General features: G+C 38.5%; 1 protein-coding gene across 11 annotated transcripts in view; it reads left to right on the forward strand.

Annotated features, from left to right (window-relative positions):
• The first annotated feature begins 19,777 nt into the window (after window positions 1-19,777).
• The window catches only part of RGD3 (ROOT GROWTH DEFECTIVE 3), a 33,675-nt gene continuing 28,003 nt past the window's right edge, over window positions 19,778-25,449 (forward strand). Inside the window, exons 1-8 of one of the 11 annotated variants that reach the window (XM_028230759.2) lie at window positions 19,778-20,045; window positions 20,237-20,312; window positions 20,452-20,617; window positions 20,806-20,900; window positions 21,441-21,658; window positions 21,846-21,900; window positions 24,382-24,463; window positions 25,049-25,386. In XM_028230759.2, the coding sequence (XP_028086560.2) occupies window positions 20,569-20,617; window positions 20,806-20,900; window positions 21,441-21,658; window positions 21,846-21,900; window positions 24,382-24,463; window positions 25,049-25,386 (837 nt within the window). In that variant the 5' untranslated portion in view covers window positions 19,778-20,045; window positions 20,237-20,312; window positions 20,452-20,568. Of the gene's footprint in view, window positions 20,046-20,233; window positions 20,362-20,451; window positions 20,618-20,805; window positions 20,901-21,440; window positions 21,659-21,845; window positions 21,901-24,370; window positions 24,464-25,048; window positions 25,387-25,449 lie in introns of all 11 variants that reach the window. The other 10 variants (XM_082901207.1, XM_082901211.1, XM_082901204.1 and 7 more) reach the window with 10 other exon arrangements.

Here is a 25,449-nt window from a genome sequence, read left to right on the forward strand (position 1 = left end):
ATATCAAAGCAGTTAAGCATATTCTCGATGCTTCCGAGTTCATATTTATCACATGAATGCATCCTAGATCTTTTCTAGACGCTCGTTGCTCTTTTGGACAAGTGTGTGAGTTATTAACTCGTGCTCTGATACCACTCTGTCAAGACCCGAACCCGCCCCTATGGGTTAAGGACATAACCGACCAGTAATCCTGAGATTATCTACGACCTCAAACCAAAACAAACATAACTCATCAGAGTAAAGGGGCCAAACGGAAGCAAAATTTAAAACTTTGTCCATAGAGCTGTGCTTACATGGCACACCAAATAAACCAAACATATAAACATTAATAACTCACAACGAAAAATAGTACCATAAAGTTCTGTACAGACAGGATCATATAAGTCTAAGTCAACCCATCAAAACTATATACAAGTATACACAAAGTCCTCGCCAATATGACAAAATAAACAAGACAACAAAAGAGCGAGGACGGGTCTCATGTGTGAGACGTGAGGGCTGACTCTCCAATACTCGGTTGTTCCACACAGACTTCATTGGGGCTGGGTCTGGACCTCTCTTGGCTCACCTACAAACACATGAAAGAGCGTAAGCGATAGCCTAGTGAATAATATCAAATAAGAGGATACAAACAATATGTAGAACAAAATACTCCGAACGACCTTGGGCCCAATTCACATTTTTATTTAACATTTATAGACGCAATTTAAGTCAAGTGACTATGGTTCAAACATATTGGCCTTTGGCCCATTTATCTTTTATTCCTGTCAAAACGGCCTCTGGCCCACTCATTTATGTCAAAACGGCCTCTGGCCCATTTATTCATGTCAAAACGGCCTCTAGCCCATCCATTCATGTCAAAACGGCCTCTGGCCCATTCATTCATGTGAAAACGGCCTCTAGCCCATTCATTCATGTCAAAATGGCCTCTGGTCCATTCATTCGTATCAAAACGGCCTTTGGCCCATTCATTTATGTCAAAACGGCCTTTGGCCCATCCATTCATGTCAAAACGGCCTTTGGCCCATCCATTCATATCAAAATCGCCTTTGGCCCATCCATTCATTCATATCAAACATTTGTCCATAATTCAAACTGGCAGACTCATAAGACTTATAAGGAAATAAGCAATTGGACAAATGACAAGTTTCAAATATCGATATTACTCACAGTGATCGGCTTATGGATTTGCCCTGGAGCTTGATCTTACACATCATATAGCAAATAAGGGTCACAGCCGATTCAATCCGTTCTTTAATTCACATATTCCTCTTTAGGCTCCATTCTTATCTCTTCAACTCAATTACAATGCTTAATGCATGTCTAACAGTGCTTGCAAGTGAAAGAGAACGGAAAACAAAACACAGAATACACTTTCAAAATTTCATAAAGCAGGGTCCCCGCTCGAGCGGACCCATGAGGTCTGCAAAAGTACTGGTTATGTCATTTTTATGCTCGAGCGTGGAACTTGGACGCTCGAGCGGAAGTCCATCTTACATAGCTCCCCGCTCGAGCGGACATCATGGTCTGTAGAAAATAATGGGAGCACAAAATTCACGCTCGAGCGGCGGTTTCCCCGCTCGAGCGGACATCAAATTTCTGGGTTTTCCATATCAAGTTCTTGAGCTTCAATACGATGTTCAAAGGCTCCAAATGCATGTTTTTGGCTCAAACTTTACATAATCATATACTAACATGATACCAACACCCAATTACAATACAATGGAGCTCAATTTCACAATTTAATCACATGCAAGACTCAAATTACCTTAACTCAACACCAACATGCTCAAATTCAAACGTTCAAGCCTTACATCCCCATGATTTGTACATGCATGTGGGAGACGCTCATCATTCACAACTTAATTGGTGAAAAGGTGACCAAAACATGAGTTTCAATTAAAATTGCACATGGATTATACATTTTTATGTTCAAACATGCAATTTCAAGGTACTTTCTCACATTCATGTGCATATAGACTACCAAATCAACAAACCAACTTGATTTCATCATGATCAATTCATTTTGTGTTCCTTATCAACATTCAACTTGAATTCACAAAGATTACAAACTAAGATGCACAAATTTACTCACCTAGGAGCCTTACTCTCCCCAATTTATGATCAAATCTTGAGTTAGACTTCAAATTTCCAAGCCTCAAGACCAAAATGGCACAATCCTTCCTTCTCCCTCTCTATAGCCAGCCCTCTCTCTAATTTTGAGTCCAAGATCAGCCAAAATGCAACTAAGGAGAAGAATTGAGGTGTAGTGCCTTTTTACAACACTCTCCACTAATTTCATTATAATAATAATAACAATTGGGCACTAATTCATTAATTTAATCAACTTAATCTGGTCTGAATCAATTTTTCAATTAAATTTCACCGTAGGCTCTAAAAATTATGCCAATCACAATGGCGCAATCAATTTTGGTTTCGGTGGCCGATAAGGCCCTCAATTTAATTTCGAAAGCAGATGATCAAACAGATATTCCTACGGTAGATAGATAGAAATTCAAAACCACATATTTTCACATAATTGCACACAAAATCATATTAAACACATAATCATACTCATATTAAGGACCAATTAACACATTACGAAACAGGGGTATCACAGTACAACCGTCCATTATATGTATCCTTGGAAAGTCAAAAAAAGTAGATTCCGATAGTGTTAGTAGATACCGAATAGGCGATCATTGTGTGTCCAGTGAGGACTGTCTATGCCATCAGTTTGAGGCCGATTGACTTTACATCCACGACCCAAGTAGTCTGGGCTTATGACAATACAAGTCAGGATGTTATGGGAACGTTCAAGAGCTATATCCTAATCGGCCCGCCTGAACATGAGATGGAATTCCATGTAATGGGTGTACCGGCCACATTCAACCTACTATTGGGAAGGCCCTGGCTACATCAGATGAGGGTTGTATCATTAACAGTCCACCAATTAGCAAAGTACCCCTTCAAAGGCGGGATTGCCACTGTTTACAGTAACTCTACAATCCATTCTCCCCCGGGAACCACTGTACCTTTATTAGAAATCATACATGGTAAAGAAGACGTGTTTCTTTCTGGCTTCTCTTTGGCAGAAGCCCGGTTGGTCTAAACCATCATGGTAGAGGGTGATAGAGACTATGTAAGTGCACAATCTATCTATATGATGAACAAACAGGGGCATATGCCCGGATCGAGACTAGGCTAAAGTGGCAGACAAGGAGGTACTATTGCTAAGGAAATCAGTCATAACCCCCACGCTTTTAGGTTGAGATACAAACCTACCGCTACAGATTAGCAAAGGAAAGGGCAGGAGCTGAAAGAAAGGCTGAAAGCAAAGAAGACTAGGAGGCAGTACGAGTTAGTCCACAAACCAATACAGGAAACCTTGAACGGACATTTTGTTCGTTAAGGGGAAAATTTCCCCTTTTGTAGATTTCCAGAGCCCTAGTATGACTAGTAAACATGAACAAGGTATTTGGGGTTCGAGATCTTTTTCAGACACCAGCTACCAGAAGAGGATGATGAACAAGTAGACCTGAGCCCTAGCACAGATCAAGACAGGACTGTAAACCTGGACATCGAAGAGGACGAGCTATTGGGAAAAGCGTTGGCTAACTTACTGACAAGTTCTACTGCTGAAGCTGAGACCACCAACTTGGGAGATAGTTTTACTATCTCAATGATCGGGAATAACCCTGCAGCAGATTTCTTCAATCTTATCGTGAATGCGTTTAAGTCTCCACGCCTGGTCTGGAAGTTTGAGCAATGCGTCATCAACAGTTCTGAATCGGATAGTGAATCCGGATCTAATTCCACTGAGTTTGTAGAATCAGAGTCAAATTCGAGTTCTTCTAAGTCTGGTACTTCTAGGAGTGGTAACTCGAAAACCAAAGTCTTGTCCAGGTCGTCTTTTAGCTTTTCTTTTGAGTCCACTGTAACCGAAGATCCAGATTTTTTGAATGGGAATATTGCGGACTTTGCCTACTTGTTTGTGCCTTTGGTTTGTTGTACTGATCTTAATTTTCAAAATTTTGACATAAACAAAGAGGAAGAAATTCCTCGGGTTTTGAAAAATTTAATTGCTCATGTGGAGGAGAGGCGTGTTAAGCCTTGTACATATGAAATCGTATCAATTAACATGGGTACTGAGGAAGATCCTCGTTTGGTTCAGATCGGGTCCACGCTGTCTTCGGAGGAATGCAAGCATTTAATTGCTTTATTAAAAAATTTCAAAGATGTTTTCACGTGGTCCTACGACGATATGCCTGGAATCGATCCTGAGATTGTACAGCACCAAATCTCTCTTGACCCTGAGACCTCGGCCAGTTAAGAAGAAGTTACGTAAAGTTCGCCCAGGTTGGGCTTTGAAAATCAAGGAAGAAGTTACCAAATAGATTGAGGCAGGGTTCTTGCTTGTATCTGAGTATCCACCGTGGTTGCCTAATATTGTTCCAGTCCCAAAGAAGGATGGCAGAATCAGAGTCTGTGTCAACTTTAGAGATCTAAATAAGGCTAGTTCGAAGGATGATTTTCCACTGCCGCATATTGATGAGTTGGTAGACTTCACTGCGGGCCATGTATTGCTCTCGTTCATGGATGGATTTTTCGGGTATAACTAGATTCTGATGGCACCTGAGGATAGGGAGAATACCGCTTTCACTACTCCGTAAAGTACCTATTGCTACCGAGTCATGCCGTTTGGGTTGAAGAATGCTGGGGCCACTTATCAAAGGGCTGCAACCACCATTTTGCACGATATGATCCACAAAGAGGTTGAGATGTATGTGGGCGATATAATTGTCAAGTCCAAAGATCGAGAGGACCATTATACCACCTTGGAGAAATTCTTTTAGCGGATCAAAGAGTATAGATTAAGGTTGAACTCGCAAAAATATACCTGTGGCGTAACGATAGAGAAAATGCTGGGATTCCTAATCACACAGAGAGGAATTGAGGTAGATCCTTCCAAAATCAAGGTCATCTTAGAAATGCCATCAACAAGGACTGAAAAAAAGGTGTTCGGCTTTCTGGGTAAAGTGCAATTCGTTAGACGGTTTATTTCCAAATTAATCTTGACTTGTGAACCACTAGTTGGTCTCTTAAAGAAAGGAAAGAAGTTTCAATGGGACGATCGCTGTCAGTTCACTTTTGAATAGGTTAAGCAGTACCTACAGAATCTGCCTATGTTATCATCACCAGAACCGGGAAAACCGATGATTTTGTACCTATTGATGACAAACTCAACCATGGGGTGTATGTTAGCTTAGGAGTTCGAGGCCAAGGTAGACAAAGTCGTTTATTACTTGAGCAAGAAAATGCTGGCTTACGAGACCCGTTACACTTCTCTCGAGAAATCTTGTCCAGCCTTAGTATGGCTACCCGGAAGTTGAGGCACCACCTGTTAGCTCACTCTGTAATCCTGGTTTTGAGATTAGATCCCATCAAATATCTCTTTGAGAAACCAGCACTTACGGGTAGGCTAGCCCGTTGGTTGCTTCTTCTCTCCGAATTTGATCTTATATGTTACACGCAAGTCGGTTAAATGGAGAGCTGTAGCGGAATTCCTGGCAAATCAACCAGTAGAAGGGGATGAAAAGGTGCAGTGCTTAACAACGCAGCCAATCAATACGGTTATGGGATCGGTGTGTTGCTAATAGCACCTAATGACTCCCAAATACCCTTAGCCTTCAAACTCTAGTTCAAAGTATCCAACAACGAAGCAGAATATGAGGCATGTATTGCTGGTTTAGAAGCCGCCATGGAACTAGGGGCAAAAAGGTTGGACGTCATCGGGGATTTGAATTTGGTTGTGTCTCAAGCCAACATACATTGGCGGGTAAAATATGAGAAAATGAAAGTTACCATCAGGTATTGGATATGCTAATTCCAAGGTTTGAAAAGTTAACGTTTACCCATCTACTAAGAGAGAATAACCGATTCATTGATGCACTAGCAACTCTATCTTCTATGGTAGACATTTCATTAGGAATCAGGATACGTCCAATTATTATCGAGCAGAAGTACACGCCGACCTATGAAACTATTGATGCGATAGATGAGGCTTCAGACAAGAACCCCCGGTACTACGATATCTAAAATTTCTTGGAAAATGAGGCATATCCACCAGGGGCAAATGTCAAGGACAAAAAAGGAATACGGGGCCTAGCCATTCAATTTATCATCTGCGGAGGCAAGTTATACAAAAGAGGCCATTTGGGAATGCACAAGCTATGTGTTGAGGAAGATGAATTGAAGCGCCTTATGGAGGCCATTCACGAAGGAGAGTGCGGAGCCCACATGAACAGTGTGATGCTCGCCCGGAAAATCCTTAGACAAGGTTACTACTTTTCAACTATGAAAGAGGATTGTATTGGTTTTGTTCAACACTTTCACAAATGCCAGATTCACGCCAATCGCATGAACATTCCACCGTCAAAGCTTTACAACATGACTTCACCATGGCCATTATCTATTTGGGAAATAGATGTCATCGGGGCAGTTACGCCGAAGGGGTCAAATGGGCATGTATTCATTCTGGCAGCAATCGACTACTTCACGAAATAGGTGGAGGCCCAATCTTACTCTGTATTGAAAGCATCGCATGTGGCCAAGGTCATCAAAAACAATATCATATGCCGGTATGGAGTTCCAAATGAGATTATCTCCGATAACGAGTCGCACTTCAAGAAAGAGGTAACAAACTTGCTTGAGAAATATAACGTGGCTTTCCATAAGTCATCAACTTACAGGCCACAGACCAATGGAGCCGTCAAGGCTGTGAACAAAAATATCAAGAGAATTCTGCAGAAGATAGTGGAAACCTACAAGGACTAGCCAGATAAATTACCTTTTGAATATTGAAATTGAAGTGCCTTCGCTACGAGTTACGACTGAGTGTCAAATAGCAGAGGCAGATTGGCAGCAAAGTAGGTTTGAAGAGTTAATGTTGTTTGATGAGAGAAGACTAAGAGCATTGTATCATGTCCAAGGCTACCAACGCCAAATTGCCAGGGATTTTAACAAGAAAGTTAAGTCCAAAAATCTTCAAGAAGGGGACATGGTGCTGAAAGACAACCGGGCTCCCATTCATGACCCTAGGGGCAAGTTCAAACCCAACTGGACTGGTCCCTACATCATTAAGTCAATCTAGTCAGGAGGGGCGGTTATTCTTATGGACTTGGATGGCTTGGAGTTCTCGTAACCGATCAATATGGACAAGTTGAAGAAATACCATCCCTGAAAGGCTCGCTAGGTCGAAAACCTGAGAGGACGACCTAGGCAAAAGTTAGAGCATAAAAAAAACCTGAGAGGACGACCTAGGCAAAAGTTAGAGCATAAAAAATTAGAAATAAAGAAAAACTGAGCTCGCAAGGTTAAAAATCCTAAAGGGTGACTTTGGCAAAAGTTAGAGCACAAAAGGAGAGGGTTAATACTCGAATGAACCTGAACCAAACTACGTAAGGCATGATTCCCATTTTTGCGATACGTAGGCAACTTCACCCTGAAGTTCGATCGTAACTATCTCCGATTCAATTGTTTTATCCATTTTCTTGATCAAGTCATCTTTGTTTTGTGCCCTTTATTTTGGAAAGAAAAGCCGAGTACAGTGCAAAGCAGCAGTGATATGCAATTAGGGGCAGTTATGGTTTCTTTTGATTCAGGACTGTACATCTTAAGAATCGATTATGTGCATATCAGGTGGTGATCGTTTCCGAAAATTGTTTTGAAAGGTTTTAATAAAAGTTTATTTTGCTAAAAAAAATTTCCTTTTACAACTTGGACCATTTTTTGGACCAAAAGGAAAATTTTCAGTACTCGCGACTTTAATTTTATTGATTTCAACATCTAATACATTCTTCAACTCTTTGCTACAAATGAAAGTTGTTTTTATATCTTAAAACTTGAAAAGAAAAAATCAAAGCAGTAAAACTAGGGGTACAACTAAGTCAGGTGGCTTTATGCCAAAGACGGCCCAATCTCTGCCTCCTCTTCAAACCAAGCCAAACACTCCTCAGACAAGGTGTAACTGAAACTACTGGCAAGGGCTAGAATCTCTCTCGTCCTCCAGGTCGCGAGATACCAGGGCAGATGAGAGGCGTGAACCGGAAATGAAACTGTGTATTTCACTCCCTCATCTGGACGTATCTGATCATGCTCGAACTGGTGTCAGAACCAGAGAGGAAAATAAAATATGCAATGCGTGAGGCCAATCAACTCTACACCCTAGAATAGGCATTTTGATTCAAAATCTTTTTTTCAAAATATTTGTCGGATTTGGACTCTTTAGTGTTTATCTATTTCATATTACACTAGTGAGATCAGATTCAAAACCGTGGGAGTCCAATACTGTAGGGCTTGGGAGTCCGATACTGTAGGGTATTCGTCTTCTGAAAGGGGACACAAAAAGTCAAGCTACACCTCTATGTGTAGTGAAGGCTGCACCGTGGTAGTGTGTAGAAGAGAATGAAACTTAAAAGGGTTTTCAATTAAAATTGAAAGACACCTTAACCTTATTAACAAAATTATTTGAACACATTAACCCAAAGCTTCAGCACCACCATAACCTTAATTTCATTACATCTCCCAAAAGGTAAATTTTTTTAATTAAAATAAAAAGTGATTTCACAGAAGAAAAATAAAAAGAAGAAGAAGGAAAATGATATATAACCCACTAAAGACATGAGCAATTAAAGAAAACGACAAATAAAACAAGAAAAAAAGAAAAGGGTGAATTACACTAACACCTCCTGAGATTTGGTCCAATTACATTTTACATCCTGATGTTTTGAAAATTATATTCTCACTCCTGTGGTTAATAGTTTCATTTCATAAAATCTCCTACTTATATAAAAGGTAACAACTCTTAATAGAAAAATAAAAAAAATTACATTGAAAAAAATGGGTAAATTACAAATACACCCCCTGAGGTTTGCTTAAAATGCGAATTGCCCCCTGTGGTTTGGAAAATTACAAATATCTCATTGTCATAAATTTTTATTTAACAGAATTAATTGCAAAAGTGAAATTTTTAACTATTCACCTATACAATAATAAAATTATCTGAATTAATAATTGAAATAAAATTTTAACATTATTAAAAATTGTTAATTAACTTGATGATTTATTAATAAAAGAACTTATTTGTTATGAAATTAGAAACCTTAGGGGCATAATGTAATTTCTAGAACAACATGGAGTAATTTGTAATTTAAGTAAATCTTAGGGGGTGTGTTTGTAATTTATCCAAAAAAAGTAAAGCAAAGGAAAGGAAAAAAAAGAAGAATAAGTAAAGCAAAACAAGAAAAGAGAGAGTGCATGAGTTTAATTAATGTTTTCATTTCGTCTAAATAATTACAACAGAGAGGTTAGTGTAATTTTCCAAATATCAGGAAGTGATATGTATTAAACCCAAATCTCAGGGAGTGTAAGTGTAATTTATCCCAAAAAAAAAAAAAAAGATGTTGGGTGGAGAGAAAGAAGATTGACTAGGAAAGTTTGGAGGAAAATGTTAAAGGGAGAGATAGAGAAGGGTGTGAGAGAGAAATGGTGATGGAGAGAAAAGAAAACACAAAAAATAATTTGAAGTAAATGATAGTTGAGTTGAGAGGCCAGAGAACCTTAGATTTAACAATATATATTGGGTAAAATAAACATTTAATTTTCTATTTTGCATACATCTTATTCCTTTCGTGCTGATCACATTTGTTTGTTGGAGTACATATACCTACATACTCCTTCAGTTGAAGGACATGAACTCTCAACTATGTAGAAATCTTGATTGGAAATGGATTGTGCCTAAGTAAATTTTGTTATCAGAGATTTGTTTAAATCATAAACTAGGTTGCTAAGTTTGTTTTACCATATTTTCTCTCATTGTTAGGAAACTATGTAGATTATTGAGTCACAGAAATTGAGTTCATCAAATAATTTAAGTTATTTTTACCAAAATGAGTTTTTTTAAGCTAATAAATTAACTTTTAAGACATATCCAAATGAAACTTTAAATGTGGCCATTTTTTAAGAACAAGTAAATCATCATCATATATTAGAAACAAAGAAACCATACAACTAGTACCAACAAACAACCATAAGCAAACAAACACAGCAAAATTAGGACAAATACAGAAAAACCAAGCCATAGCAAAGCTAAGACAAATATAGAAAAACCAAGCTCCACAAACTGTAATATCCCGACCTATGATTAACTATTAAGCCATAATTAAAAATGCCTAATAAGTAATTAAGGTGAAATTTGGCATTAAGTGCATGTGTGTTGCATTATTAGTGTTTATATCTGTTTGCTGAAGGAATATCTATTTGTGTTTATTTCTGTTCTGTGAATTGAAGGCCTTATCGGCATCCGATCACAGAATTGATTTGATTTATGTGTTATTTGTAATTTTTAGAATTGTATGATAAATTTAACCGAAATTCTATTCGGAACAAATTAATTAAAATAAATAATATCCAATTGCTTAGTTTAATTAAGCCTTCTTAATCGAGCCTATATAAGGCATAAGTGGGCTCTAGAATACATTCTTACACTCTCATTTCATTTCCTTGAGAGCAAAGACGTGGGAGTGTGAGTGAGAAGTCTAGAGAGAGAGAGTTTAAGCTCAAAAGATGGTGGAAGAATTATAAAGAATTGAAGGGTTGGACTTGGAAACTCAAGCCAGTGAACCTCTAGAATACAATTAAGCATCTAAGGTAAGAAATCAAACCCTTAGTTATGTAATTGAGTTAGTTTATGTAAGAATTCAAGTGAAAGAGGTGGTTTGACATGAGAATTAAGCTAGAATAAAATAATTAAAGAATTGTAACTCAAACCATGCATGCATGCAAAGTTCATGGCACTGAGAAGTTGATTTCAAAGAATTTCCTTTGCATGTCCTTATTGTGGTCTTGTTCTAAGAATTCAATGTATCTTTGAGTTAAACACCTCATTTGATCATGTTTTAGAAGGTTAGAGTTCATACCATTGCATGTGTGTTGCGATTTCAAAGTTCCAAGTTTGATTTTGAACAATTGACAAGCTTTTGGGCCTTGATTTTTGTGAAATAATCTTCAATTCATGATATTCTACAAGTTTCTAAATGTTTTCTTGAATTTTGGCCCAAAAGGATGAGTTTTGGTGTGTTAAATTCAAGCTTTGAACTTAGAGTGCAATCTAAAAATTTCAGAACTCTGCTCCTCCACTCGAGCGACAAATCTTGCGCTTGAGTGACCACCTTTATTTTAGCACCTCCGCTCGAGCAACCAAGAGTTGGCTCAAGTATAAATTACATGCTCCCAGAAGTTTCCATGTTTTGCAGACTGCTCGAGCGAAAATAGTTGCGCTCAAGCGAAGACCTCAGTCTCATGCTCGAGCAACCGGCGAGTGTGCGTCGAGCAGAAAAATCAAGCAACCAGCACTTTTGTAAAGTTTACAGACTGCTTGAGCAACCAGAGTTGCATTTGAGCGACCACTCACATTTTTGAATGTCCACTCAAGCGAAGGAAGTTGTGCTTGAGCGAGGCCCTTATTTTCAGCATATTTAACTAAGTGTTGTCAAGTGCACTGTAGTATCCTCATTGCATCCTAGGCATTCCTAGGCCATGATTAAGACACAATAATAAGGATAAAACTTGGAAACACACTAAGAACAAAACGAAATAAACTAAGTACAATCCAAGTGTGTGTTTCAATATGTATATTATGTTTGTGTAGATCAATGCGCCGTAAACTATTTGATTTACCTGCTTTATTTGTCTACGTCTGGAGCCAACCATCTGTGAGTAATAACTCTGTAAAGTTATGTTTGACTTTAATTATTTTTTGGTGCTATGAAATGAACAGTTTTCTGAAATACTATGTTCTAAAATGTAATTGTGGTATCCTTAGCAGAGGCCCTTGCCCAGGGGACATAATACTGTGGCTTATGGTCATAATGCCCTCGCCCGAGGGAAACAATACCATGAACCATGTATGAGATATGTTACCCGGTACCGGAGGTTCTAATATGGAACTTGATATGCTTGACCAAAGAGATATGTTAATACTAATAGATACACCACGCATGTTATGAATATGATTATGACTCCGTTTCTTATACGAATTTGCTTATGTTTCTGTTCGAGAAGAGAATTGAAATCTATATCTGTTATGGACATCATACATTAAAATCCTTGCTCTGTTATTATTCACTAGGCTCCAGCTCACTGGATTATATATGTATACAGGTAACTAGGCACGTGACCAGGCTCAGAGTTGATGACCTGGAGCTTCAGTCGTGTCAGCCAACTATTGTGCTTCATGAGGAGACTCCATTTTGTAACATACATGTTTCAGACTTTGTTTTCTTATGGAACATGAACAAGTTTGTTTAGGTGTATCTTGGGCTAAGTATCCTTTTGTTATATCAGTAATGAATGTGACGTGGATTACTGCAATTATGGTGTCACGCCTATGTATATAAGTTTTTAAAATTTCTGTCCCCTGTATGTCTACACAGCTCAATGGACTACATATATTTTATATTTGCTTCTGCTAGCCCCTTATAATTTATTATTCAGGTCAGAGGCCATCGGTAATCCGAGAATTACTAGTTGGTTACGACACTAAACTTATATTGGCAGGTTTGGGTCGTGACACAAACAAACTTCTAATCATCACCCAAACTCCGGGAACAAAATGCACGGCGCCGTGGTGGTTGAAAGAGACTGAGATTATCGTAGTAATCTTCAATCCAATACTCTCTCTTGCGCTTACCATATGCATGAGCAAATGATGGTTGGCTTGACCTTGAGTTGTGCTTTCTTGGAGCTCGACTTTTCCTAACACCTCTAGAATCTGGGGTAGAGGTGGTCATAATGGACCTTAGGCTACTCTATCGAGGCGCATGGATTCTTTTACGACCTTCTGCACAAAAAACTATAATAGAATTAATATTAGGATAAAAAAACAACGGTGTTTCCGGGTCCCGTGGTGACAAGTCGTCTCGATTAGTTGGCGGAAGTAGGGATGACAAAAAGTAGGAATCGACAATAAGAATAGATGAAGGGTGTGTTAAAGGCGACACTGCACTCGTAGGAATCTCCACCTTATCAATTTGCATATTGGAGATGGAATGCCTTTGAAGTTGGATATCAACAACCGACAAACTTCGTCGGTGTGAAAATTGAAATGAGCCACCAATTTGCAAATTTTGACGCAAATTTTGATCAATGAGAAGATAATTCTTGCCATGACGCACTTTAGGATTCTTGCCAAGACGCACTTTAGGCCTTCGCTTGGCCTCTGTTTCAAATTTATCACCCTTCAACGGACCTTGGTTTCTTTTATATTCATTAGCACAAACCTTACGAGACAAGCTACCATTGCCTCCACCAAACCCACTATCGCAATTAGTAGAGTAGGGCAACTGTAACAAGTCCGCGGGGGACCTCGCTACAGCTCGGACTCGATTTGTAGTCACGGTTCTAAGTCTGAACCAAAGAGTCCAAATCCGGCAAATCGTTTTGAGAAAAATAGATTTTTTTGAAAGAAGTGCCAAACATGGACTGCTTTGCCAGATACAGAGTCGCCACCTAAATGTTTTTTAATGGGAAATTTAGGAAACCCTGACTCGGTGCCAAAGGCCACGTGTCCGTCATCACCAAAGTTGCCTCGGCTCGGGAACTTGGGTACGATTGGGGAAGGTCACTTCGTGAGCACCCCCGCTCGCTCGATCAAAGATCGGCCTCTACTAACCATGATATCTATTTTTGAAAACATTGTGTGTTCTTATTCCGGTTATTAGCCTAGGTTACTATGTGATGCGCACAACATACAAGTATAGACTGGGTCGCCTGAATTGGAACAAAACATTTCATGTTTGTTTTTTGAAAATGGTTTGCTACCCGCAGGTAGGCTTGAAACATTTGATGATTTATTCCAATTTAAGTAACCCAACCTTCACCCACAGGCATTCAGGCAGTTATATCTCATAAGCAATTAGCCTCGTGGTAAACACGCTATTCATGGCAGTCACTCACACGCATGCAAGGATGCTAAAACATAAAGCTTACCGAGTACTCCAAGCCAAAACAGAAACTCATTAGAAATCATGCATGAATCCTAAGTATACAGAAATGCCTAATGCAACACATGCAAAATGCAACTATAGCAGGCTCGGCTATTCTAAACATGGCATATGAAATGCTACAACTATCATGTATTCAATTTGGAATTGAAAGTACAATGCAGTTAGTATGATGCGCCGAGCCCGGTGCATGCAATACAGATGAATGATGCAAACATGCTGTCATACTGTATGCTAATTTAAACATGCCCTAATCTAACCATCATAAGCAGGTAAAATAAAAGGGAAGAAAGACGTGGGGTTTGGAAGACATACAACACACACACGCACACTTATTACAGTTGTGCCCTCGCGCAGAGGGTCCGAATAAATATACAGTCCCGAATAAAAGAATATTACAGTCCAAATATTACAGTCCGAATAATATACAAATTCCTAATTAATTAATGAATTAACTAAGAAAGCAAATAAAACTGGCGTGCAAGCCCGGGATTGCCTTGCTTCTGATGGATTATGTACATTTGGGCTGTCTTGCGCGGAAATCCACCGGGATGCCCCAATTAGCCTCTGTTTAGCAGTTATCCTTGGAAAACGCGCCAAGTCCCGAAAAATTGCCGATTCTTCATTTTGCTGCAACAGAGAGCAGGAAAGGGGCATAGCAATGTATTTTCACAGATATACGCATGTCTCGATCCTCGTGCCACCAATCACGCATACCGAGGCGTGATGGCCGAGGAGTCGAAATGCACAATTCAATATAGGATGAATGCACATGAAAACACAGCTAAAACCTAACTCCATCATGGATAATCCGGAGTGTCGGTGACTGGGGAATTGAGACGCATTCCGTCACTCGTAGTACGAAATGCACCTCGTTTCCCGTGCCCGGGCTAACTCCTATTCCGAACACAATGCAATATGCATGATATGCAACTAAAATACAATCCTAATATACACAATGCTATGAAAATGAGATGCCTCGAAATGCGTGCACACGAGCACGCAAACCGAGAAAATAACATACGCAATGTAATATGGCTAAAATGGCATATAGAATGCAACATGGACTTATACTAACATGAGAGAGTCTCAGCCACACTCACATAAGAGGCCGATGGATGAAAATGAAGTGCCTCGAAATGCGTGCACACGGGCACGCAAACCGAGGCAATGCATACGCAATGCAAATAACATGGAAATGGCATACAAACATGCTAATGGGATTTCAGCACTGAAATGTGGGGGAAAACAGCCCCGAAATGAGGCGAAAGTACACCCGATGCATGAAAAAGTCCTGAAAGGTGAATTTTGGCACCCCAAATGGCCTATAGCTATACCAAACATGCAAAATTGGTACATGGAATGTAAATACAGAAGCAAGGAAGTCCCAAAATAAGCACTTTTCCAGTTTAAAGCATGGCCAAACAGTGGACAAAAACAGGGCAAAACAAGCATGCAAAAATGGGGATTAAAAGGGAGATAAAGAAGCAACTCACAGCTGCTGTCCCCAAACAGGTTTGGGCCCTTCAACAAAGTTGAAGAGGAGCCCAAAATATGATCTTTTCCAGAACTGTAAAAACCCCAAAAACCAGCACAGGTATGGCTGCACTCTTGTGCAAGAAAAAGGGCCAAAAGATGGCCAAAGAAGGAAGTGGTAGATACAAAGCCCAAACAGAAAAATACCCTTCTACAACACTGAAGAGGGACCAAAAATATGCACATTTACAGAACTGTAAAAACCCCAAAACAGTATACAAACATGCTAGAAATGCGATGCAAAATGAGGCTCAAAAGTGGCTATAACACAAAGTATGCAAAATATTCATCAAACAGCCAAAGACCCTTAATTAAACATGAAGAATGGGCCAAAATAAGACTATTTTTAGTACTGTAAAAAGGCCAAAAACCGAAGCAAGATAGGCTAACAAATCATACAAAAATGGGGATTAAAAGAGAGATATAACATGAAGTGCATAAAATATGCCTCAAACCATGAAAGATCCTTAATGAAACATGAATAATGGGCCAAAATAAGACCTTTTCTAGCTCTAAAAAATGACCAAAAACAGAAGCATAATAGGCTGCCAAGTCATGCAAGAAAATGGCATTCAAGGAGGGTATTGAAGCAAGTGCAAGAAGGAGGGCTCAAACAGGGTTGAGCCATTAATGAGACATGAAAATGAGCTCAAAAAAATGACCTTTTCAGTTTTGGTCGGAGCTCAAATATTCAATAAAGAGAGGCTAAGAAATGATGTAAAAATGAGCTAGAAAAGAGGAAAAATGGACTCACCCTTGAAGATCAATACTTTTGTTGCTTCTTGGACCAAATTTGTTGCCTCTTAGCTGTTGGAATTCCTCTCCTTGCTGCTGGAATGGAGTGGTGGTGGTAGAGCTTGGTGGTGTAGAAGAAATGGTGGTGTAGGACTTAGGGTTTTTTAGGAAATGAGAGAGATGGAAGAGGAATTTGTGTATCAAGGCTTGAAGGCAATTTTTCTAACCCCTAAACTCCATGTTGCCTGCTGATTATATGGACCAAAAAGGGGGAGTAAAGGAGGGGCAAAAGGTGGGGGAAAATAGGCAAGTTTTCCCCCACAAAATATCCCCCGAATTGGGATATTTTCTGGGGGAAACAGCTATACAGCTGTAAAGTGGATGTTGTAAGGATCATGGCCGGCTGGTTATTTTTGTTTCAGGTGGCCGGCCGGCCACATCCCCTAGCCGGCCGGCTAGGGGTCAAAAGGGTCAAGTTGGTTTAGTGGCCGGCCACCACATAATGGTGTCCTCCCATGTGCCCTCAACACAACCCTATGGTTAAAAATCCAAGAAAGTGGCTCAAGGGGTGTTCAACATTGGCCCGGAAGGAGGGGTTCAAAAGGGTCAAGCAACATTAGTGGCCGGCCACCAACTTTTAGGGTCCTCCCATGTGTGTACATCACAAGTATGTGGTTCAAAGTTCAAGAAGGTGGCCCCAAGGTGTTCAACATTAGCCCGGAAAGGAGGGGTTCAAAAGGGTCAAGCAACATTAGTGGCCGGCCACCAACTTTTTGGGTCCTCCCATGTGTGTACATCACAAGTATGTGGTTCAAAGTTCAAGAAAGTGGCCCTAAGGTGTTCAACATTAGCCCGGAAGTGTGAAAAACGGGCATCGGAGGGCGTCGGAGGATATATAACTGGTTGCTGCAACAATTACTGGCCTCCCACCCTTCTACGGCCTTCCCAGTGATAAAACAGAGGTACCTGCCAAAAATGAACGAAAACCGTTGCAAAACGAATGTTCGGGGGCCAAAACGCGCAGTTCGGGGTCCCGAAAATGGGCTGTTAAGCACCGAAAGTGGCATTCGGCCACGAAGTGGGTTTCTCAGACCCCAGTGTCCCTCAAAAGGGAGTAGAAAGGAAGTATGCCAAAAATAAGAACAAATGGAGATGGTTAAGCGGTCCCGAACCGGGGCACACGGCCAACGGTCCCGAAAAATCGGAAACCGGACTCCGAAATGGGCAAAATGGCCTACGGCCACCAAATGTAGCCCACGGCCACTGAGAGATGGTCTATGGGACCTCTCCCTCCCCTCAGGAAAAGAAAGAAAGAAAACCGAGCCTGGTTCGCAAACCGAGGCAAAGCACAAAAGAGGGTTCGGAAGTCCGGAGGCAGGGCTCACGGCCGCAACTCTGAAACTTCTGAACGAGCACATTATGCAACATCACCAAGCGCTCAATCAGTGACGTCTGAGTCTTAAGGTCGGTCAAAAATGGGGTGTCTACAGCAACCTCTTAAAAGAACCACCCGGACTAGAACCAACACCAACATGTGAAGACTCAGACAAATCATGGCACGTCATTGGAGAGAGAGTTAGTCTTATAGTCCGTTTCATCGAAACCCATGGAATTTTTAGATTGGGTCAGAGCAGAATTCCAATCAAACAAAAAGTCATATTCAAGAGAATCCTCGATCAAAGCAATGTCCAAAGGATCCAAGAATTTGAACATATCATAAGGTAAAGAACCTTTGGTCTTAGCCTGCAAGACCTCCCCTTCTATGACTATACCTTTATCTTTATCTTCCTTCGACGAGCGTTGAACGATCAACTTAGATGTAAGAAGAAAACATTTCTTCAACGTGAATGAATCCAGCCACTACGACAAAAGAAAAACTCACAAAACCGACACGCACCCCAAACATAAATAACGAAAACAAGCCAATACAACTAAAAAATCAAGCAAACACAGCTGACACCCAGATCAGGACTAACACATCATAACAGGGAATACCCACGTTGGAACAAACCTCTGGGTCGCCGGATAGTAAGAACCGTTAAAAGGCGTCGGAAAATGCCCAAATCGCAGTGGGAGAGGGGAAGATCAGATCTAAACCGGAAAAAAAGAGCCAAAACAGCTCAGAGCACAGCCAGCAAACACCCCCTCCTCTCGATGGAAATCGCTTGTCACCGGAGTTGACACTGCAAATCGCATCGAGAATTGAGCTGGAAATCTAGAACCTTCCCTTTCTACAGCTACTAGTTATGTTTTAATTTATACTTACTTTAATGGTAGATAAATTGTGACTTTCAATAATAGTGGTATGCCGTTCAAAATACTAACATAATTAAACTTGACCGTGCTATAATTTTAATAAAATTTTAAATTTTAATATAATTTTGTATTTAATATGGGTTTGTTTGAAAATTGTTGAAATCTAAAATTAAAAAATACCAATTTTTATGTATAAAATGGGGGTGCATGTAAAATTAAAACTAAGTTATTTTATAATCTTAAAAATAATAATAATAAAAAAAAGTTCTGAAATGCAATAACTTCTCTTATTGCTTTGTTGTGGTTGAGATATAAAACCCATGTTTTAATCTTGTAAGATGATGTGTTATTCCTATGGACCGGAGAAAATAAAACCAATATTGTAAAATCGGACCAGATTGGACCAGCTGCGGAACACCGACTGAACCGTCATTTTAGATCGTGGTGTCGTTTTATGTTTTCAAAAATGGGTTGAACCTGTCATAAGACCGTTTTGATGATTTAAATTATTTATTTTGTAGAGTTTTAAATGTATAATATTTATAAAAAAAAATTAATTTGATTCAGTAATCATAACTTTTTCATTTTATTACATTTGTATCTAAAAAGCTAGATAAGAAATATATATTTGAAATAAATCATCTATTTTTTTTAGGACAGATACTATAAAAAGAAAATATTACAATTATCGGATCGATCTACTTTTTTTTTCATAGATGTTACATATTGAGAGCCATACAAAATGAATGATTCGAATTTTCGAAACAGGACTCGTAATGAGTCTTATTGATCCCTCAAGTTCTCCCATGTTGAGATCTCAATCTTTCGAAAATTGTTGTTAGGACTAGATACACATATATCTGATTAGTCAAAATCTAATGGTTCGAACCAATTCACTATAAAATGTATGATTTTAAAAGTTTGAGTTGAGGGATGCAAAAATATTTTTTCAATCTACCTAAATTTGAACGGATGATGGATGAAAAATTATGTTTTTATATTTTGTGTTAAAAAGTAACTTTTTATTTAGTAATTATACTTATTATTTATAAAAGTTGGACTCTTAATTTTATTATAAAAAAATAAAGAATAAAATTTTTTTGACCAAAAATAATAAAGAATTTCAATTTTCATCAATTAACTAAGTAGATTGATACAAATTAATTTTTTTTAATCAATGTAAGATTAGACGGATGATGAAGGGGAGATCATTCGACCCAATCTATCCTCGGTACCCCTTTTTGATGTTAAACCGCTCAACAAGTGATACTCATCTGAACCGGTTCGAGAACCGGTGGTCTGAACCACCCAGTACATGAACCGGACAACCTTGTATTGCCCGTTATATACAGCAACGCAGTGGAAGCCTAGGGTTTGTGATTGGAAGTCAAAAGTTTGCATTTTTGTTAGCTCAATTCGCTCGCATTTTTCATGAAACGATTGTTCATCCCCGAGGTATCTCTATAGCTTCAATGCAATATATATGTATATGTAATTGTATTCATGATCTATGATTATCTGTTTCATCGTTCTCTTCAACCATTTCTATTTCCGTTATCATATATCTTCTTATCTACAAATGGAGATTCAACAATTTTAGGTTTTGAATGAAATTTTTATTGCGTTGTTCCGATTTCTAAAAGTAGGAATTTTTGGCTTAATCGAGGATCGATCAACGATATAATCTTCAACTCGTTGCTTTGCATGTGGACCACATACTGGGTTTGAGTTATCACCATTTCCTTGGGTTTTTTATTTTGATTTTTTGTGTGTATGTGATTATTTGATTGTGGGTGTTTATGTGCATTGTGCTTGTCTTGCTCTAGTAACTCAATTGTGGTGCTCTGTCTGCTGTCCTCAGTGATATGCACACACTTGAAATGGAACAAAATGCTGCTTTTCTTGTTTGAAACTGTTTTGTTCGAATGAGAGAGGCTGTTGCGGCTCCAGCTCCCACCACATCTTTGGAAAAGGCGTTATGGCTCAGCAATCATCTCGTCTTAATCGTCTCCTTACTCTGTTGGACAGTATCCTTGTTCTGTTACATGAATCTATTGGCTCTGTTTGCTATTTGTTTGTTCGGTGTATTATGTGGTGAGTATTTTTCGTTAAAATAAGTAGGCATATGTATACCTTTGAGTATGTGTGTTTGTATATATAGTTATGGACTCAGTTTGCAGTTTTTAAATGGTGTGTTTCTTTAACCAAATCTAAGCTGGTTCAACCCAAGCAACAAGATTTACAGCAGCCCGGCAGATAGGGGATATTGCAAAATCACATCCGCAAGACCTGAGCTCTCTATTAAGTAAAGTATGGACTTTTGCAAAAGTTATCTCTTATTGCCTTGACTCTCTTTTGTGGTACTTTATGATTTGAGTAGTGATATGCAAACTGAAAATCCATACAAAAAACTTATACATGATGACTTGTCTGGGTTTTGAACCTATCACTTTAGAACAAAGAGCCTATGCCTTTAATAATACAAATGACACTATGCCTTTAAGAAAATTGGTTTTGTTCTTAGGCCTCGTTTGGGAACCCTCTTTTTTAGCCAAAAAATCAAAAAGTTACTAAATTAGCCAAAAAGCCAACAATCCATACCAAAAAGTCAAAGATTCTCTTTTCTCTCTACTTTTTGCACATCTTTTCGTAAAAAGTCAAAAAGTCATCCCAAACATACTAGTTTTTTTTAGCTCATATTTTAGCCAAATAGTCAAAAAGTTACTAAATTAGCCTGTTCCCAAACGAGGCCTTATTCATCATTTAATTGGTGAAGCGTTGGTTTTTCAGTCCAGATCTTACACTTGACATTGATCATTTTAGCTTTAATCTTCTCTCTCTCGAATTCAGGTTTCTCAGTATCTCCGCAGTAAAAACTGGGATACAAGGGTTGCTGCGGCTCATGCTATTGGGGCTATTGCAGGGAATGTTAAGCATACAACATTGACTGAACTATATAGTTGTGTTGAGACAAAGATGTCAGAGGCTGGAATTTCTGGTATTGTGGAAGATGTGGTGGCATGGCCTAACTTTGATTCTAAAATTGTAGTAAGCAGTTCGTTTAGAAGGTTGTTTCTGGCTCCTTGTATCTGATTTTTCCCTCACCTTTACTATATATACTTCCTATTCGTTACATGTGATCATGAGCATTCCATTTGGTGTTGCAAAAACAATTTGATTTCTATGTTCAGAAGTACAAGTGAACCAGGAATTCATGTTATTCCATTAACGAATTTCTATTTTTAATTGTAACAGCTTTGATATTAACAAGGTTTTGGAATTTGGTGCTTTATTGGCTTCTGGGGGACAGGTACTCAACTTGATTTGGAAAATTATTTCTTTGTGCTTCTTTATTAGCGTTTTGGATGATCTCTCAGTTACTTCGAATTAATTGCAATTAAATTGGTTTGGTGGTTGTTTGTTGAACAAAATTTGCAATGCCGCTTAGTAATTGAAAGTGTTTCAACCTTTATATGGGTGGGGCTTTAGAGTTGCGACTGATATGATTTTTCAAGGCCTGTGCAAGTTCATCTCTTCGGGGTCTTCTCTCCCATTTTATTTACTAGTGGTGTATGTTGAATGATATATAAGGCATAATGGATAGTTATATTTTATGGGTTTAAGGTTGGAGGAGATGGAGATGGTTCTTACAACCTTCAATTTCAGGAGATACAATTTTCTTTCTATTAAAGGGTGAGTAGTATACAATTTTCTTAATGTAGTATAGTTGTGATCAAGGGTGAGTAGAGTTTGTTAAATTTGGTCCATTTTTAGAGTTTAGCTAAGGTGGCTTCAAGATTAACAGGTTATGGAGACACTTTTTTGCTGGAGACTAGTGGAGAAGGTAGAAAGGATTGGTGAATTGAATTGTTGTTTATCATCATAAGAAGGGTAGGTGTCTTGGCATTGAATAATGGTACCTTGAGAAATTTAGCTCCTATAGGAAAGGGGTAATAGAAGATCTTTGTAAACAATTTTCTTTGACACAAATTTTGAGGCTTGTGCAAGTCCATTGCTTAGGAGCTTGAAGTCTTATCTTAACACGTGTTTTTTTTTGGCAAGAAAGCGTATGCAATTTTTTCTTTCTTTACCTTGCCTTTACTACCTCTAAATATCTAAAAGTGCTGACATTGGCAGTATGCTTTCTTCCTATTCTTTGGTCTCTTGAAATCGCAAATTTCTTTGAGACCTTGATTCTAAAAATTGGTGAACTTTCTTGGACAAGAGGTGTTGGACCTTTAGATGTAGTTTTTGCTTGTAAATATATTTTATGGCTGGTTTGATCAAAACTTAGCGTTTTACCCTACCCTAGATTTATGTAGAAATCAAGAGACATGCATCCATTTATATCTCCATTGTTCTGGTATCATTTCTTTGTGGAGGAGTTTTCTTTCCTGTTCTGTATGGTTTGCATGAGTAAAATGTTCTAGTGCACATCATGTTGATGATTTAAATTGGCTTTCTTTGGCCTTGGGGGAACTTGGAGAGGGAGATGCTTGTTGATTCGTGGAGTGAAGTCATTTTGGGGGTGTGCCATATATTTTTAATTTAGAGAGATTTGAAGGCAGCCTCATCTGCTACAAGTCAAATGCCTCAGCCTTCGGCTGTAGAATTTGTTTTGAGGGCAGCCGCATCATTCATGAAATTGAATTGATGGGGTTCCTCAGGTAATCAAGGCTGAATTGTCCAGGCTGTGGCAATGCAGTGAACTGGGGATTTTTGTGTGCTTGAAAGGGTATAGCATGCCAAAGTATTTGTTTGTAGGCATATTTGGGTGGAAGGTGATGTGATGTTTTGCTAGTGGGCTAGGAGTAAAATCACAAAATTTTGGATATTCTCCCCTTTTTGATTCACGTTATGATTTTGCTTTGTTGAATGCTTGATTCATTAGGGAATGGATAATTGATTTCTTGGCCTAGAGAGGGGCAGCTATACTCGAAAATTTTAAGTGAGACTGCTGTATTTCTTAATTTTAAGTGAGCATAGGGCTATCTTTGCTTTTAAGAGTTCTGTTTCAGACTTGATGCATAGGCCATCATTTCCTTTTGACGCTTTCTTTATAAAAAATGACATACAAAGAACAAAATTTCTTGGCCTCCGGCCTTCCATTTGTAGTACTTTTCTATTTTGTTTTTTTATTCTTTATGGTTATGTTATCAAGTTTGAGGGGGAGTTATTACAAACCCAATGTGACGAATGATGAGTGTTTCTCTATTATGGTCATTCACCAGAAACTTACTTTACCTGCATTGAATGAAATGCTTCCTTATGAGATCAGAAAATAATTCTTTGGCTATTCTCCTTATTTGTCTTTGATTGCTCAAAGAAGAAGTTGGAAATTGCAATGCCCGGCATTGATGGACAACTGTTGCTAGGTTTGGACACCATCTTTGAAGTTGATGGTGGAGACCTCTTCTCATTTTTTGGTGCTTCTATGGAGCCACGCAATGCATTCGTAGCACAATGTTTATTTCTCAGGCATTTATCTTATTTAGTGAACTTAACATTTTTCTTATTGGAAAAAAGAAAAGAAAAAATCTAATTACCAAATTGAAACTGATTTTAATAGTCATGGTATGATATGTGCATTGGTTGACCCCACTTGATTGGGACACAGAGGTTAGTTTGGTTTGGTATGGTATGTGCATTATCAGACTTAATTGGTATTGGTTTCTGCAATACAATTGTTTCTTACATTTTGTGTGACTTTGCGTTGGTGGTACTAGCCCCTTTAACCGTACATTAAACAAATTTGAGTGCATTTTGAATTTTCACATTAGTTTCTCTTTAGGAGTACGATATTGCAAGTGATAACATGAAGAACCCAAGGGAGCGTTTGGCTCGTCAAAAGCAAAATCTCCGACGCCGATTGGGTAAGTTTATTCTCATTCATTTATTTATTATGGATTAGCGATATAGGCATATTCCTTTAACTGGGTTTGTTATTGATATTTTAATTTGGGTGCTTGTATAATTTTTATAATGTTTACAAACACTTGAAGAGTCCAATTCTTATGAAATTTCCAAACTGTAGTTGTCCTGGCTGTATCTAATACTTTTTTATTTAGATATGGAGATATATCTTTTGCTCTTTTATCGATAACTCTCAGGTTTTGGTATGACTACTAGTAGACTCTTCCTTCTAGTCTATTGGAATCTTTTATCTACTTTGAAATGGTTTCTGCTATGTGGATGGCTTTATTATTGTTCTTCTAGTCACCCACATCAAGAAGTTGTAAGTATCTTATTTACTTATTTTTCTCCTGTTTGTCATTGCCTTTCTCTGTCCCAAATTAGTGTTTTTTTTTTTGAAACCTTGGTACTGTTTTATTTATTTATTTTATTTTAAATATCTGTTTTCCTTTAATTATTTCACCTTGAGTTCATGACTATTAAGTGATGTATTTGCTATAAATTTATGTGCATATACTTCTCCCACTAACATTTGACTTGTGCAGGTTTGGATATGTGTGAGCAGTTCATGGATGTCAATGACATGATTAGAGATGAAGATCTTATTGAGCACAAATTTAACTCCCATGGGAATGGGGTACCCCATCAATTTTATACTCAACATTCTGTACACAATGTCCGGCAACTAGTTTCAAATATGGTACCCAGTTACAAATCTAGAAGGCCTAGTGCTAGGGAACTGAATCTTTTAAAACGAAAAGCAAAAATAAGTTCGAAAGATCAAACAAAAGGTTGGTCTAAGGATGGAGATGTGGAGGTAACATATTGTCAAGATATGATGTCGCCAAAGGGCTTTTGTCCGGATTCATCAATCTCTAATAAGGTACTAAAATAGTATTTGGGTGCTGCCAGTGTATGCTAGTTATTTTCATTTCTTTCTTGCTAG

This window comes from Camellia sinensis, chromosome 13 (assembly GCF_055761805.1).
Source record: "Camellia sinensis isolate YWXY chromosome 13, ASM5576180v1, whole genome shotgun sequence".
In the NCBI taxonomy this organism is placed as follows: domain Eukaryota; kingdom Viridiplantae; phylum Streptophyta; class Magnoliopsida; order Ericales; family Theaceae; genus Camellia; species Camellia sinensis.